This window comes from Charadrius vociferus, unplaced genomic scaffold, assembly GCF_000708025.1.
Source record: "Charadrius vociferus isolate BGI_N301 unplaced genomic scaffold, ASM70802v2 scaffold239, whole genome shotgun sequence".
In the NCBI taxonomy this organism is placed as follows: Eukaryota; Metazoa; Chordata; class Aves; order Charadriiformes; family Charadriidae; genus Charadrius; species Charadrius vociferus.
The window spans coordinates 804,500-820,678 of record NW_009649928.1 but is presented as its reverse complement, the minus strand read 5'-3'; the positions used below and the strand labels follow the sequence as shown (position 1 = coordinate 820,678).

Genomic DNA, 16,179 nt, shown 5'->3' with positions numbered 1-16,179 from the left:
GCTCCCGCGCGCCCTGAGGGGAGCGGGCGGCCTCAGGCCCCGGGCGGCCCTCGCCTCCCGTCACCGGCACCGGGCCCTGCCCGGGAAGGCGAGCGGAGCTGCTGAGCCCGGCCAGAGCCCGCAAAGGACCCTCGCAGCCGTGAGGGAGGAGAGCAGCTTTGTCCCCGCTGCCTTGGGAGCAGCGAGGGCTGCAAAGGGCTGGGCTGGTGCTGCCCCGAACTCCTCACAGGGGAGCCGACCCCCTTGGCCTCCACTGACAGGGCCTTAATTAACCAGAAAACGGCTTTTAACGGCTTGGTGAGGGCATCTCGAAGAGGCTGGGGCGAGGGGCCGCAGCCCACAGGCCCCAGCCCAACCAACCGGCACCACCCAGGGCCCGCAACAAAAGCACCAGCGCTTTGGAAAGTCCTGGCCTTGGCCTAGCGCAGGTATTTTTAACATCCAAAAATGAGTGTTTGCACTGCAGTTACCCCAAAGGAGCGGGGTTTTCTCTCTGACCCCATTCCCAAAGGCTGTGTGTGCTCAGGCGGGCTGTAAAACCCCACAGACAATGGAAACTGTCCAAACAGCCTCTAATCGGCTGGAAATGCACGTTCCGGGGGTGACATCCTGGCCTATTTACTGCCCAGGCACGGTAATTGCAATGTGCGTCTCTAAACGCCGGCAGAAAGGGCTCCGATGCTGCCACAGGCCTCGACTTGCTCCGAACCCATAACTTTACACCAAAAATGCTGCTTTTTTAATTATGCGATAATTTATATCCATCTTTTAATTTCATAAATGGCTAGCCAAAGGGCAGGCAAATGGGGAACTGGGTCATTCGCAGCAATAGGTACAGGACCAACCCCCACATGCAGCTTTGGGCCTTCCTGGGGTTTATCCTGCACACAAACACAACCGTGTGGGCTATGGGGGACAAACCACAATATTATTTTAAAAGGATACTGCAGAGAAGAGAAGCAAAATTGTTTCAGTCCTCTTCTGTACTGTTTGTCTGAAGTACCAGCAAGTTATGTCAGACCTCAAAAATATTATGAAATTGCTTTTACACAGAGATCTTAAGTAAAATCCTGTTTTTCCTGCTGCTTATTAGAGCCAACTGTGCTCATGGTTCCTCCCCCCCCAAAAATATAGGAGCTGAGACTAGTCACCTGAGATCACATCTGCCAGATAACATTTGCTGGAGGTTGAGCAGTTTTAATGTAGCTCATGATATGTACACTATATATGACCAAAAAAAAGGCACAAGAATAGGAAAACAACATGGTTTTAATTCTACAAATGCTCTCTACCTATTTACAAGGTATCCAAAATATCTGCCTCAAATCCAGCAATGGCAGCCAATTCAGCTATTTATTACTTATTTGCAAAAACCTTGTATTTCAGCGACAGCAAACCCGAGCTCAGGAATGTGCCTCTGCACTTGGGACAAGCTGAAAGGGGACTGGGAAATAAAAATGCCTTCAGTTAACGGCAACAATAATCTGTCTTGCTTGGAGGCAAACACAAGAGACTGAAAGAGTTCAATATCCAAGTCTGAGTAGCAACAACAGCTCATCCCTTGCATAGTTTAGCCAAACCCAGCCGTGCCCAGCAGCCTACCTGGGGATTTCAGCAAACCCCTGTGGAGCGTGGCTTCATTTGAACAAGGACGGGCGAGTCCAACCTCCGCAGGTTATATCTGTAAGACAACTGGATGCTACTCTGATCTAGAAAGCAATTACAGTTTTTCTCACGAAGAACCAAAAATCACATGTTTGAACTCTTCACAAAAGAAAGGTTTAGCTGTGAACAACAGAAAGGACATTATGTTTTAACACCAAAACTACTATATACACAAGAGAACCACAGTGTGCCTCTCTTTATTCTTTATTTTACAGTTCACAATTAGAAACCTACTGATAAATTACACGTTCACCCTCCTGTTTGGGGTTTTTAAATGCCTCGGAGTCGTGCTGCCAATCACATCTCATCCCAGGAAGGTGGCTCAAGGTGCCAACAGGTTACATGAGTTGGCGTGGGTTGCTTGGCTGCTCTAACCCCTCTGTGGGCCGCACTTCACACGGGAAGTTAACAGGCATCAGGAATTATCCCCTAAAAACACATTTCAAATGGAAAAATATACTGGATATCACTTCAAGGTAATTTTATAGACTTGTAAATGTTACAAATGTTCTTGGGGAAAAAAACCCAACAAACTTCCAGGGCTGCAGGTCAGCCAGGTTGTATTTGCAGGGAACAACTGCCCAGACTGGCCCTTTTTCAAGGCCTTACATCTTAAGCAATCCTCTCCTTTTACAGAGCAGAAAGATAAGTTAAGGTCCCTGCTCAGCCATGCATTTCAACATCTGCTTAACTCTGTACACAGCTGTGGCCACCAATTCAGATTTTCACCAGTGCTACCAGCACCCCTGCTTACTTTTTTTTCTGCTCAGAAATTTTTTTGGCCTCCGACTCCTAGTTCAAACCATCTTCTCTTTAAAAGGATGGCACATGCAGCACAGCGCATCTGCTGAATTTCAACAAGCTCCTGCAAAGGAAACGCTACAGAAAATACTGTGAGTTTTCATATCAAGTCTAGCTGAACATCACAGGGGCATTATAAAAAAGCACAGTAGTGTCTGAACCTTCCTTAGCCAAGTGCCTCCAAATTGAGGATGACGGTGGCACAGAGACTGAAAAACTCTTCCAGGTGGCTCAGGCTCTTCTGCTGCACTGAGGATTGCCGGCTGTGTGCAGACCTGGAGCGGCTGCTCCTTGGGTGAAACCCAGCTCGGTGCAAAGAACCCACACAAAGCCACCGCTTCAGCAAGGTGGAGGAGGGCAGCGCATGACAGTGGTACGAGACTGCACCACAGGGTGTGAATTTCACCCACAGTAAATTAAAAGGCCAAATCCAGAGATGAGGCTATGTGTACTTGCCAGTAGAAACTGGTGACAGATGAGAAATGGACAGAACACACCATGAGCATGTATTTATAAAGAGGAATACAAAGGGGGCAAATTGCCTTTGTTTTGCCATTATGAAGGAATATTTTACCAGTTTTCTCCTTGTATCCTTCTACAGTTGCTCACCTTTGGCACAAGGAATTCTATGTATCACAAGATTTAATTAATAATAATACTTCATATCAACACTCAGCACTTACATAGCGCTTCTCATATTCAAAGTGCTTTACAAAAGTTTGTGAGTCCTCACAACACCCCTGTGAGGTAGGTAAGTATTATTATCCCCATTTTACAGATGGGGAAACTGAGGCAGAGAGGTAAAGTGACTTGCCCAAGGCTTTACAGGGAGTTGAAACTTATGACATAGTGGCCCAGTTCTGGTCTCCCTTATGGCGGTGTAACACAGATGAACTCCCACAGAGCTATACTGGTGTAAGCAAAGCAATCCAACCCAAGTTTCTCTGGCTCCCAATCCTCCAATCAACTGACCGTACCTGCTCCACCTAAACCAGCAGTTCACCTTCTAAAACAGTACAGAAAGTCCAGAGCGCAGAAGGAGCAAGTCTGCAATCTTAAGGCAACATTAACAGCTCCATAGCTCTGCAGCAAGTTGGACTACACACAGACGTGTTTCTGCTACGCTGCAAGAGTCCTAAGACAACTCAAGTGGTCTCCAGCTCTGCACGTATCAGCTTTGAGGCTGATTCTCTTCTCCCTCAAGTTAGAATAAATCCAGAGCAAAACAATGGGGCTGCACCAGCGTAGAACTAATACGAGATCTGAACCAGACCTTTTACCTGCTGTTTCATAGGCAAATGCCTCTACTAATATCTTTTCATTTTGGACAGCTTCAGCATGGTTCATTTCACTCTCTCTCTTTCTCTCCAAGTTTGTATCTCTGCATATAAACAAACTTTCAACATTTCCAACTCATCAGCATTTAACAGCACCGTACATCTTTCTAAGACCGATCAGTATTTCCAGAAAAGTGTCAATGCATGCAAATATCACATACAAAAACATCAAGAGTGCTGGGAGATGACACCAAGGATAGAGGTGATCACAAGACAGCACACATTTAGTTTTTATTAAAAATACCAAACAACTCACTCTTACTGTAACTATGCCACTTAGATGATCATTCTAACCTGCAGAAGTACAGGTACTTTTCCTCCAACTATTTACCTACCTACCTAGAAAGAAAGAGAAATAGCAAGCACACACATTTATACTTCCTCAAACTTGGTAGGCATGATTCACGTGAACGGGAAAGGAGGGTTTGGGGAGGTGGGTGAGATTGTACACTGGGTTTAGGCAGCGGAGTATGAAAGAAGTAGAAGATATCACATGCATCATTACCATCAGTAATCAATCTGATGAAAATAAACCCCAAAATTAGATGGATTCATGTATGACATCCACTGAAAATCTCAAACCCTAAGCACTGAAGCTGGCAAACATCTTGTGCCATTTTGCCTATGTCCAGATACAGCATCAGCAAATAGAATCAAACAAACCTTGAAAAGAAAGCAAAAGGAAGAATAAACCAGCCTGGAGACAACAATCTTCCACAAACCACTTCCCTGCATTATTTTCACATACATTTTACTCTTAAACAGTTTCAGAAAGGAGTGGGGGAGAAAGAGACCCACTACTATTTCTTTTTAAACTGGCTCAGCACCAGCACCAGCTCAGAGAGAGGGAGAGAAAAAGCATTCTTCAAACATGATCCTTGGTACTTGATTAAAACATTGCTAGCCAGCCGACGAAACCCTAAATTGCCAGAGGGTTCGAAGTGGAGTGGATACACGGTGCTGCTCGCAGTCCTCTTCATTCGCTATGATATCTGCTCCGTTGGCCTCATCTGTATATCTGCAATCTAGAAGAGACCAACATAGGATGTTACTGGAGCACTGAAGTCCATTGTAAATCCTGCACGGGACACTTCCATGCTGGACCAATACAGTGGCAAGCTGCACATGTAGAAAGTTCCTGTGACTAGAAATGAGCCTGCTTAACAGAGATATTTGAAAGAAATAAAGGTGAATGTGACTGCTCTGCCTTTAGCAGAAGGGATAAAAGCACAAACATGCACAGAAGAGTGCAAGATGACACTGATTATAAACTCTCATGGTTCAAGTCTTCAGTTTGGTCGTGCTCACGGAGGGTCAAGCAGAAACACTGCTTGATCAGCCACAGGCAGGACTTCTTATCCTCTTACGACAAGAAGGCCAGCTATCACTACTGATCCAATGTCAAGACGGCCACGTCTTGCTCTAAAGGAGCAAAGGTCATGCGAGGGGCTGCTAAACCTCTCGTGATCAAAATTTGCTTTTGCAACAGGAACTTTTATGTTGCATATCCTAAACTTTGACACTGCTTCTGCCTCCTCCTGCCTCCAGCTCAAAGCTGGTCACTTATTTCTTGTTTCACAGGAGGGAAGTCCCTCTGGCAGCACAAGTGTCCTGCTTTGACGTAAAACAGAACCAATTTTCTTTTCGGTAATTTACTTTTCAGCTAAGCCTCTTCTAAGTGAACTCCCTCCCTTGGGGAGGTACACAGCACTTGGCAGGATCAAACCCAACACGTTATTTGGCAACTGGCAGAACCTGACCCAGCTGCAAGACTATGAGCAAATCTCAGATGGCACCATCCGAAAGGGCAGACCGTGCCCATATCCCTCCCGTTCCCCATGTCTTGCGCAGTCCTTCTCTGGGGTCAGAGCAGCCTTTGCTGGATCCGTAGGGCTGTGAGCTGCCCGAGCAGCGCAATCCCACGGCTGCCATAAGGGAAGTGTAAACAAACGTGATCACTGCTAATCCCCAGCCCAGGCTCCACTAAGCACACAGCTGATATAGCAGCTGCAACACCGATTAGCAAATGTCAGGGCAGCGGTTACCCTCTCTGCCTTCAGCCACCCACGGCAGAGTCCTCCAACCTAACCACAGCCTACCTGTACATGAGGTGGGGCACTGAGGACATATATGACAGCGTTAGCCATATCTTCAGCTTTGAGACACTGGAAAGACAGGAAAGAGATTCTCAGTCAAAGGGCACCTCAGGAAGTTAACCACAAGATCACTCCTTTCCTAACCATCAATAGTGAGTTTCAACAGTGTCACTGGGGCATGTCAAAAAGACGCAAGCAAGCAGGAAAAAAATAATCCATTTAAAAATTTAACAAAGGATGTCTGGTGCTGATAATTCTCCATTTGCTGTGAATAATCTTACTACCAGCACAGGAATTCTGCCAGGTCAGGCATTGCCACCCTTATCAAAAATTCCCAGAGAAGCACAAGAAATCCTGTGCTAGCCACCTGCAAGACAACACATTTCTTCTTGTGTAGGAATGTTTGCTTATTATATCTTCTCCTCAACAAAGAAGTCATAGCCTGTGAAATGTCAAAGCTGACTGATATTTATTTACAGGAACATCAAAATAAAGGAATAAATATAGGGAGTGGGAAACTGAACCTGAATGAAATTCTATGTAGCGTGTAAATATCAGTGCAAAATCTGATGTTTGAGTGCTGAGACTTTGGGGATGCTGATTGCATCCTGGAAAGCACTGGGCACTCTGCAGAACTAGTTCCTTGTGCTATTAGCCAGGAGAGAGACTGTTAAATTATAATCAGAGCCACTTCCCTCCGTTTCCATTTCTCTGTGTCCTACCCGAATGCTCTCATAGGTTGCAGCAGCTCTCTCGGGGTCATTATCATGAAGTTTAAAAGCAAATCCCGTTTCCACCAGTCCTGGAGATATACACTGAAAAAAAGCAGAGCACATCCTAATAGGATTTGTAATTTCCCTTCAGTAAAAGAATAAAAAAACAATTAAAAAAAAAAAAAAGATAACTTCTTAGCACTGAAAAAGCCAAAAAACCCAGCCCCTTTCTATTGTTCTCCTTCCTTGCCCTTTTTCTAGGGGAATAGTTTAAGAGAGCAGACTTTGCCTTAATGACTGCTGTGGCAGGTACCTGTGGGGAACCTCTGATGGGTACTCCCCTCTTCATGCCCCAAAGGGACAGAGAAGCAGAGAAAACAACAGAAAAGCTTGCAATACAAGTTAACTTCTAGACATGTCACTTCTGAGATGCAAGTTCTGAATGACAGCACACAGCCTAGCTGATTGCCTCCCCCTGCTATCATGAGCTCCCCTCGCTCCCGGACAAGCAACTGCCTGCTTCGCGCATCCAAGAAGTTTATTCCCTAACACAGGTCATTGCCGCCGTGCCTTCTGCCCCCCAGTCTCTATCTTCCCGGGAAAGAGAGGTGGCCAGGGACAGTTGGCCACAGGAGTTGAACATTCCCAGTGTGATAAGCGCTATTTTTGCATTTCCTTGCCTGTTTTCCAAAGGGAAAAACTCTGTCCCATAAAGCCTGCCAGCTCTCTACCACCCATAAAAGCAGGAGAGAGGACGAGAGCCCACAGTACTCACTGTAGCTCGTATATGGGTCTTTGCTTCTCTGAGTTCTTGCCTCAGCCCCTCCGTGAGGGCTGTGACCGCGTACTTGGTGGCACTGTAAAAATGCACCACCGACTGTGGCACAACGCTGTGGCCGTTCATGCTGAGGAGAGAGCAGAAAGGAAAGTGCTGAGAAGTGGGAGGCAAGCGGAGTCCTGAGAAAGAACCAACGGGATGTTCAAGCCACCATAATGAACACAGAAAGAGACGCTGACATGGTGGCTATGTGAGGAGTTCCCCTCTCCTGCAGGCAGTGCATACCACCAGAGGGTCCTCTCGACATGGCTGTTTTCTGGAGCTAGTCAAGAAGTTCCAGTCTTCAACCTTGCACCATCACAAGTGGTTGGCATTAACCTTTTCTCCCTGGTTCAGTCTTTCTTGCATTTAGACCAGCAGAGGTTAAAAAAAGTGGTTTGAAAAATCAACCATGGCAATCCTTGGAAAACCCCTCCTTGGGCAACATCAGCCCACTCTACGGTTAAAGCTCCGCTACTTAAATCCTTTCTGTGAGATGAGGAAGCACACATGGCTGATCCCACATTCCCCCCTTACGTACCTGTTAATGTTAATAATATGCCCATCATCGATGTTTCTCTCTTTCATGGACTGGTAGGCCTCTCGGGTGCAGATGCTCACAGCCATTACGTTGACCTGAGGGAAGAGAAAAGAAGAAGAAACTAAGACCAGCAGCCCTGCCTGGCACCCTGTGACTTGCCCTCCTGCACACCCAAAGCTACGGATGCAGGTTCCAGTCCCCGACTCACAGCAATTCCTGCAAACGCCAACAGAGGGAAATGCACGTACGCACACCGCACATCATGCTGCGACCAAGCTCAGGGCTGCGGTGACAAGGGGGTTGTGCAGGGGAGGCACAAATCCCCAGTTTTGTGAGACAGCCTTGGCCTCTGCCAGAAATAAATGGACTTAATTGTTTTATGGGCAAGCGTAAGGGTAGAGTGCAAAGTAAGGGAGAACAAATCCACCTCCCCACAGTCAGCTCTCTGTCCAGGAGACAAAGTTGTTTATTTTGTACAGCACTGAGCACACTGGTGTTTGGGCAGCTGATAGGACACTAACAGCAGGTAATTAGGTCAGCTAGTTAATGAGGAAATCCCCAGATACTGCCTGTCAGAGAGCCAGGCACTCAGAGGCACTGCAAACAGGCCAACAAAGCTTCCCGTGCACAAATGAAGCCAAAGATCACATCATGCCATGGGGAAGGCCAGAGTGGGCAAGTAACCCTGCAGATATGAAAGCCACCAATCTGTCACACTGTCTGCTGACATTTTCCTCAACCCTAACTGGATAAGCCAAGGAAGAAAGGACACAGCAGTTTATCCAGTCCTTTAGCACAGGATTCAAAGCTTTCCAAGCTCTTGCTCTTTGGACCAGCACTTCCCAGCACACCGTAGTCATATCACTTCCACGATGTGCCACTGTTAACGCGCATATGCCTGGAGCATTTGCTGACCATAAAACAGAATCAAAGTTTCCAGGAAGATGGAGCTATAGAAATTCCCCCAGCTGGAATACAAAGCACTCAGAGGTGTGTGCAAGACTGATGAGCACATGGTCTCAGCAGCAGTGCTAATTACTCAAGTTCACAGTGGTGTAGACTTGGAAAAGTGGCTGAAAGCTAGCAAGTGTTTGCTGAAGCGCTCTAGAAAGGAGGTAACCATTTCAAGGCAGGACACACCGGCAGGTCCTACCTAATCGCATGTCACTTTGCTAAGTAACTGAGTCAACATCGCTGTGAACTAAATATCCAGGAAGAACTAAATTTCTGATGAATCAGAAGTCAGGTGCAACTATTAATGGGAGGAGCAGCAGGAACAAGGCCATGGGGACGGCGAGCAAAGGATACATGAAAGGGCTGGCTATCATCTCGGTGAAACTGATAAACAAGAATGGGGCAGGCTAACTAGGACTTGCTAGCACAAAAGGACATGCAAGAAACGAACATTACTTTGGAGACCAGAAAGTAAGAGGCAGAAAGGAATGGATTTGAGAGATGTAATTACTGAGCAGCAGACAAAGGACGAGTGGGGTCAGCCGAAGAATCTTCCGGTCACTGCTTTTGTCTTGGTCCTTATTTCTATTCATTACTAGAGGCCATGTTATGGGTTTTTGTCTTGGCATAGATAAATAGCATGCTTATCTGATCTTGGAGTACCCAAGCAACACAACAAGTAGAGCCATCATTCTCATCCAAGTGCACTTTGGTTGAGCACACAGTAACTGCCAGATACCTCAGTCATCATACCTGGAACTACAGAGATAAATTCCCTGGCAGCAGGTTGAAGATTTACCTTGGCTGTGCAAAGAAGAAAGTTAGCAGACATAGCAGCAGAAGTTGCACTGCACATCCACCTCGGCACTGGAGCGAAGCCCACAGCAGGCAGGGCATCTGAAGGTTTTTGGATTTCACAGCAAGAAGGGTCAAAGAATGCAGGAGTAACCCACTCCACTCTGATCTATTAACCAAGTCCTTTCAGATGCAGATCTTGGCAATTGTTAGTATAAAAAGCCTTCATGACAAACAACATCCCTGCTTTCCTCCCTGCCTCAGGACACCCTGAAGCCACCAGGCACGGTGTCTTTGCAGCAGTCGCTCCCCAGCTCCACTCCATCTCTGTAGGCCACTAGAGGGTAACATCAGCCTAAAAGCCTGAGCCCCGCTCCAACGCTGTGACTCACGCTAAGCAATGCTTCCTTGCGTGGGTAGAGTTACAACATTTTGACAACTACTGGCAAAGCAAGATACTAATCAACAGCCACACGGGAAAGTCCAGAGCCCATACGATAAGACACTCTGGTACAACAAAACAACTGTCTGGAAGGTAGCTGAGCTGGGATTGCCTCGCTGCTTTTTCCCCACAGCACCCACAGGATTTTTGGGTGAAAACCCAATTTAAAATGTGTAACAGGCACTCAGGAACCTAAAAACATGCCTGAAAAATGAGCAAGTCTTAAGGCTGTATCACTTCAAGAAACAATCTGAAGGCTGTTGTTACAAATATCCATGCAAGACATTTTTCAGCCTTGTTCCTATTTTAAGAACAAAAGGTTCAAAGGTCCCTTAGCAAAGATAGCCAACACATCTGCGCTCTGCTGTTGCACAGCATGCTACACAATGCAGCAGGTCTGCGACTGCCGCGTGTGCGCGCTAATGCAATAGAAACAATGAAGGCACATTTTCTAGTAATTAATGAGTTCCAATTGCCAGGTTGGGAGAACATAAAAGATCCTGTTCCTGGAAGCGCTGAGCATTTCACTTCCCAGAATCAGCCTTTTCTAAGGCATCAAAATGAGTATCCCAGCTCCTAAGCACATAAGAAAACACAGGTTACAGAAAACATATCTCTGCACAGATGGTATATGAAAGCAAGAACAGAGCCTCGCTGGTCAATGAATAATGCCAAGAAGAATCAAACCCATTTAGCGTCTAGAGGAGCGAGAGGATGTGTGCTGCAGTCCTTTGTGCCCTGAACAGCGCAAATGGAAAGTTCAGCTTGAATTCCTGGCTGTAAAGGTCAGTAGGTAAAACGTGAAGGAGCTGTTCAAACCCCAGAGCCTGGAGTCGGTGTGTACACAGCACCCAGCCCCAACTACTCCCATGTGGATCGGGGGTGGCTGGAGGACTTTGCTCCAGCCTCATGTCAAGCACAACCTCACAAACAAGTACAGAGAAAGAGGGGGAAGCTGTGAACCAAAAGATGACGAGCTCAGAACCTGCCTGCGATAACACGCTCCCTCCCTCACACCCACCGAATTCGCTGGCTGGCAGCGCTGGGCTCTGCGCTGCTGTAAGGCGATGGAGACACAATGCCTAGCATGAGATTCCTGCAGCCCAGGGAGGTGCAGCTCCTTCTTGGGAACAGATAACAGACAATAAGGAACCGGAACATTAAAAAAAGAGGAGGAATAAGTAAATGTTAACATCATTTTGACTATTAGATGTATAGCAAGAAATTTTATGGAATACCAAGAGGGGAGCCTGGAAGGAGACAGAGCCTCAAAGCTCATAAAAAATGCATGGAAACAAAAATCAATTTGCCAAAAAGAAAAAAATGCCTTTAATTTAAGGCCCTAATGCCTCCTAAATCAATAGATCGATGGCTGTTTAGAAACTTCTCCTGTCATGCAGCCCAGAAGTACACCGAAAGTCTCCAACAGCGTCTCTCAAACTGCGCTGCTCACTAACACTTTTCTCCAAGGGACCTTTGGAAGAAGCCTTCCCGCTCCAGCACAGCTCGGCAAAGCCCAGTGGCCCGTGAAAGGCGCTGGCAACCTTCCCCCATCCTGACCCTCCGAGAGCTTCAGAGCATGCAGAAGAAATGGGCCTGGCGAGTGTTTCCCTGGGGCTGGTGTGCCACAGTGGAGAGAGCTGTCACTGCACAACCCTTCCCAAACCCCGCTGCCGCTCCGGCGCCTGCACAGCCGTGGCACCCTTGGAGAGTGAGATTTCCAAGCAGGGAGGTCACAGCCACAAAACTGGGGACACACAGCAAAAGGAAAAACCCAGAGCTACTTCTACTGCTTACCAACAGGCTAAAAAGCAAAACCCAGGCTCGTCAGGCTGCCAAGGCTGAGGTGGGTGCAGCTTTTGGCTCTGGAAGGTCCCAGGGTTTCACCTTTGCATTAAAGGTGCAAGTGTTCTTCAGACTATTACACACAAGCCAAGAGCAAACCCACCAGCTGCTGGGAAGCTGGCGAGAGGAATAAAATCTGCCAGTATACAAAGAAAGCTTGGATGTCTCAGTCTGCAAATGAGAGCAGATATAGCCATAGAGATCACCTCTGGGAATAAAATATTTCCCCAGCCTGGTTTTCTGACACAGCCCTTGTGGAGCCACCACCCTGCCTCTCCTCCCACCCCATCCGTCACCCCGAAGCAGCTCCAAAGGGTGCACACAGCAGCACCCACAAGGAGGGGGACCCCCCCAGGCTCCCAAACCCCATGTCAGGTGACTGCAAATACCAACATGGGACTGTTTCATACAGGACAATCCCCATTCCAAAATCTTGCTCCCTAAAACTGGTGGAGGGTTGAACAAAGGGACCAATCCCACCTGAGCAGCCAGGGAAGAAAGCATGGAGAGGGGAAGGGCCTTCAGCTGGCAAAAGCCACACATTTCCCCCAGCCTGCCCACCTTACAAAGAACAAAAGGTCAGAAGAACAAAGAGAAATGAGTGCGAGGGACACACAGCATCCACGGAGCCGTCCACACAAGATGCCACAGAGAGCAACCAGCACAAGAAGTTTACAAGGCACAGGCGACCCGCAGGGCCAGGCTTGCAGCAAGACAACGCTGGGAAGTGCCCTGCTTTACACCAGCTCAGCCTCAGCTACACTTCACTTAATTTTCTTTAAAGACTCCATGGCAACCGGGGACGGGGAGATGCGGCTGTGCAATGACCCAGGCTGGGCAACCCACAAAAGCCTGGCTAGGCAGACAAAGCTGAGCTGAGCTTGCTTTGGCTGCAGTCACAGCAGCCAGCAGAGCTGCCAAAATCCTAACAAGAACTTAATTAGCCAGGATATGGCAGCTCTTGCCCTGGCAGCAGGAGTCTGAGGCCTCGATGTGCCTCTGTTTTGCTTTACGCAGCCCCTGAATCTGCCGCTGGATGAACAGCCACCGGCTGCTGCAGGAGCAGATAGATCCTGGCTGACTCCGCTGTCAGGCGTAGTGGCCCCGAGCCTACGGCTTCAAGCAGCTTTTCAAATAGACGTGTCTTCTCCTTCACTAGGACAAGCTCTCACAGCTGCAGGAGGTGCTGCAAGGTTTCCTCAAAGCCACAAGTTTGACTCCTATTCCTATGAGGATGACACTTTCATGCACAAAAGTAGGTAGTATAGGAGGGGAAAATCACCTTTGGGAAAGCTCCCGTTTCCGCATCTCACTGGCCAGAGCTGCACGAAGGCCAGTACAAAAGGGACGTTGCAAGGGCACGTAAACCGGCCCAGGGTCCCACAGCCATGGCTGCTATTGCTGTGTGCAGAAAAGGGCCATCACGTAATGACAAAAGATGGAGAAGTCCCAAAAAGATGCACAGCAGCACCAAGGGAGAAGCGCTGCTAGTAAACGGCATGGACTGTTTGCACAAAATTCCAGTGCGGTATATGAAATTGCCTCGTTCACATCCAGCTTTAATCAGATTACAGGCAGAAAATTAAGCTATAAAGACAAAAAGCACTACAGCTTTTTAAGCCAAAAAGAATCTGCCCATTTTACAGCCCACTGCTACAACTAACAGGATTAGCTACAAAAGCCAGTGCCTGGCATTCAATTGCCTATTTTATTGAAGAAAAAAAAGTGAGGCTCATCATCCTTTAGAAAGCCATTGAGCTAAAGGAAAAACGCTGCTGAAGGTATTGCATGTTTCTATACTTCAAGGTGAAGGCATGTGGCTCAGCAGTGCATGATGTCTTCCCACTTCCCCATCAGCAGACCCAGGCCATGTCAGAGCCAGATCGGAAGCACGGCCTCAGCTCTGCACACGTGAAATAAATAGGTGGGGACAATGGTAGTGGTGGCCAGAAGAAATAAAAATCTAGCACAGTTCCCGCTCTCCCAGTGGCACTACTCACATCTATCATCGTCCGCCAGCCCTCCGTCTTCCCTGAGAGCAAGGGCTCTGGGCGAGCCAGCCCCGCGTTGTTGATGCAGACATCAACGCCTTGATGAAGGGTCTTGATGGCAGAGAACATCGACAGGATCTCCTCTTCGTTGGAGAGATCGCACTTGTATGGGATGAGGGTCCCTGGATAGCCAGCACTCTGGCATTCAGCTGCCAATTTCTAGGGAAGAGAAAGGAAGGACAAAATCAGACATCAGCCTCCTCTCCTAGTGGAGCAGCTTATCCAGCCATTTGCTTAAAATCACACCCCAGGGCTAACAAAACACAGCAGCTTCCCAGCGAGCCTGTCTTAAGAGAGGGTGCTTGGGAAGAATCATTGTAAATGCTAATTAAGAAAAAAGAAATATCGATATACATGAGAGTCTGAGCCCTTCAGCCTTTAAGTTATTAAACTTGAGGACACACTCTGTGCTCATCCATCACCCCAGGCAATACAGGTCGAGGTGAGCAGGTGCTGGCAAAATACAAATAAATACCGCTGCAGCAGCAGGCTGCAAGTCTGCCACGCTGCCGCATGGATAAAGGACGCGGCAATCGCATGCCTGACAATTCTTCATTAGCCATTACCAACAATTACTCCAAGCATCCAGATCTTTTATAAAACTAGATGATATAAAGCAAATGAAAGGCCAAGAGCTGCTGCTGGCCGCCTGTGTTAATGATGCGACAGCCACCACACCAAATCCTCTGGAGGATGCCCTTTACCCCCTGATGCTAATGAGAAGCAGCATCTCATCTCTGATGTGTCATATTAGCGACAGTGACAGCTTCCAGCGCGAGGCGAGAGCCACGTGATGTCTGGTTTCTGTGGAGAGATGGACTCTGGCTACAAACGTCCACCAAATCACTCGAACGCCATCGCCCGCGGCAGTTTCACCAACGTGACATTTCAGAGGGTGCAATAAAGCTCTCCCGCCAGAGGCAGCTTTCCCACTCCTCCCGGCTCCTCCCTGCATACCAAGGACTGCAATTCACAGCCCAGAAAAGGAGGAGCGAGGCCCAGCACAGGAGAGCCCGGCCTGGAAGCAGAAGATGGCAGGATGGTGAAGGCAGCTGCCAAACATCCCAGCTCCAGCCGAGCACCTGCCCTGGAGCTCACCCAGCTTCGGCCAGAAAAAAGGACACGGGGAAGCCAGGCCACCAGCCACAGCACTGCCCAGAAGACCACCTGGAAGCTCAAACTGGAGGAATGGTGACTTTTGTTGCCTGCTTTGAGGTACAGCATCACCTCCCAGACTGGCCCAGCCCCTCCTGGCCCTCCAGGAAGACGCATGGAGCAATTCCCACATTTTGGAGAAGGCAGATGCTGAAACCAGCCCCACCATCTGTACCAACACAGGGAGGAGCCTGGAGAGCCACGCTGGCCTCAAACATGGCTTGCTCTAATGAAAGCAGTGACAAACCAGAGCATCGAAGGTGTCTTTCTCCCAGGGGAAGCTAACGAGCCCTGGGGTCCCCTGTCCCTTTCACTTAGCAGAGCTGGTCTTTCGGCAGCTGCCGCAGGGACAGACTCACGCCCCAAAACACTCAGCATCGGTGACATTCGCAGAGTTTGTTAGCCAGCCTGATGTCCAAATTCTGAAATAAACATTAGACGACAGAAAAAAAAAAAAAATAAGGAACATAGGGAAAAAAGAGAAGAAAAAAAAAATAATCAGAGACAGCACAGCACCGGCTCCCCCGGCGCAGCCTGGCAGCAGAGCTCATGGGGCTGCATCAGTTCACAAACACCACGGGACCTGGGGAATGCCAAACCAAAGCACAGGCCCAGCTCCCATCCAGCTGGCCTCCAGCACATGCCATCCCTCAGGTCAGACACCAGCACGTCTGGGAAACCCACAGGTTCTGATCCCTGAAGTTTTGTTAGAATCAGCTCTCTGCTCCCCACCCAGCACAACATAGGATGGCTGTGTGCCTCAGCTAACAAGGAGGGCTGGCAACTCAGTTAGATGCCACAAAGTCCAAAAAGAGGAAAAAAATCCACCTGAAGATGTGAATTGGCTCCCAGCTCATAAACTGTGCTCTTTGCTAGTGGCTTTTTCGGTGACCAGCTTTCCCTTACACAGAGCGGGGCTGATCATCCTCACCGGGAGAGGGGCACAAAAGCCAGGACCTCCGAACCG

At 48.2% G+C, this 16,179-nt stretch overlaps 1 protein-coding gene across 1 annotated transcript; it reads right to left on the bottom strand.

Annotated features, from left to right (window-relative positions):
* Positions 1 to 3,513: 3,513 nt before the first annotated feature.
* On the bottom strand, positions 3,514 to 14,214 carry DHRS11 (dehydrogenase/reductase (SDR family) member 11). Its single transcript, XM_009891176.1, has 6 exons — positions 14,007 to 14,214; positions 7,971 to 8,065; positions 7,388 to 7,517; positions 6,622 to 6,714; positions 5,903 to 5,968; positions 3,514 to 4,828 (listed from the first exon to the last, which is right to left on the bottom strand). The coding sequence occupies exons 1-6, from the start codon at positions 14,124 to 14,126 to the stop codon at positions 4,787 to 4,789; spliced, it is 546 nt and encodes a 181-aa protein (XP_009889478.1). The 5' UTR covers positions 14,127 to 14,214; the 3' UTR covers positions 3,514 to 4,786.
* Positions 14,215 to 16,179: the final 1,965 nt, after the last annotated feature.

What these genes read in the sequence shown, in the direction of transcription:
- DHRS11 (XM_009891176.1), bottom strand. Translation starts at nt 14,126, where the DNA reads ATGTTCTCTGCCATCAAGACCCTTCATCAAGGCGTTGATGTCTGCATC. An exon ending in GCTGGCGGACGATGATAGAT is followed by an intron (nt 8,066 to 14,006) that starts GTGAGTAGTGCC and finishes CTCTTCCCTCAG; the next exon opens with GTCAACGTAATGGCTGTGAG. An exon ending in CATATTATTAACATTAACAG is followed by an intron (nt 7,518 to 7,970) that starts GTACGTAAGGGG and finishes CTCTCTCCTCAG; the next exon opens with CATGAACGGCCACAGCGTTG.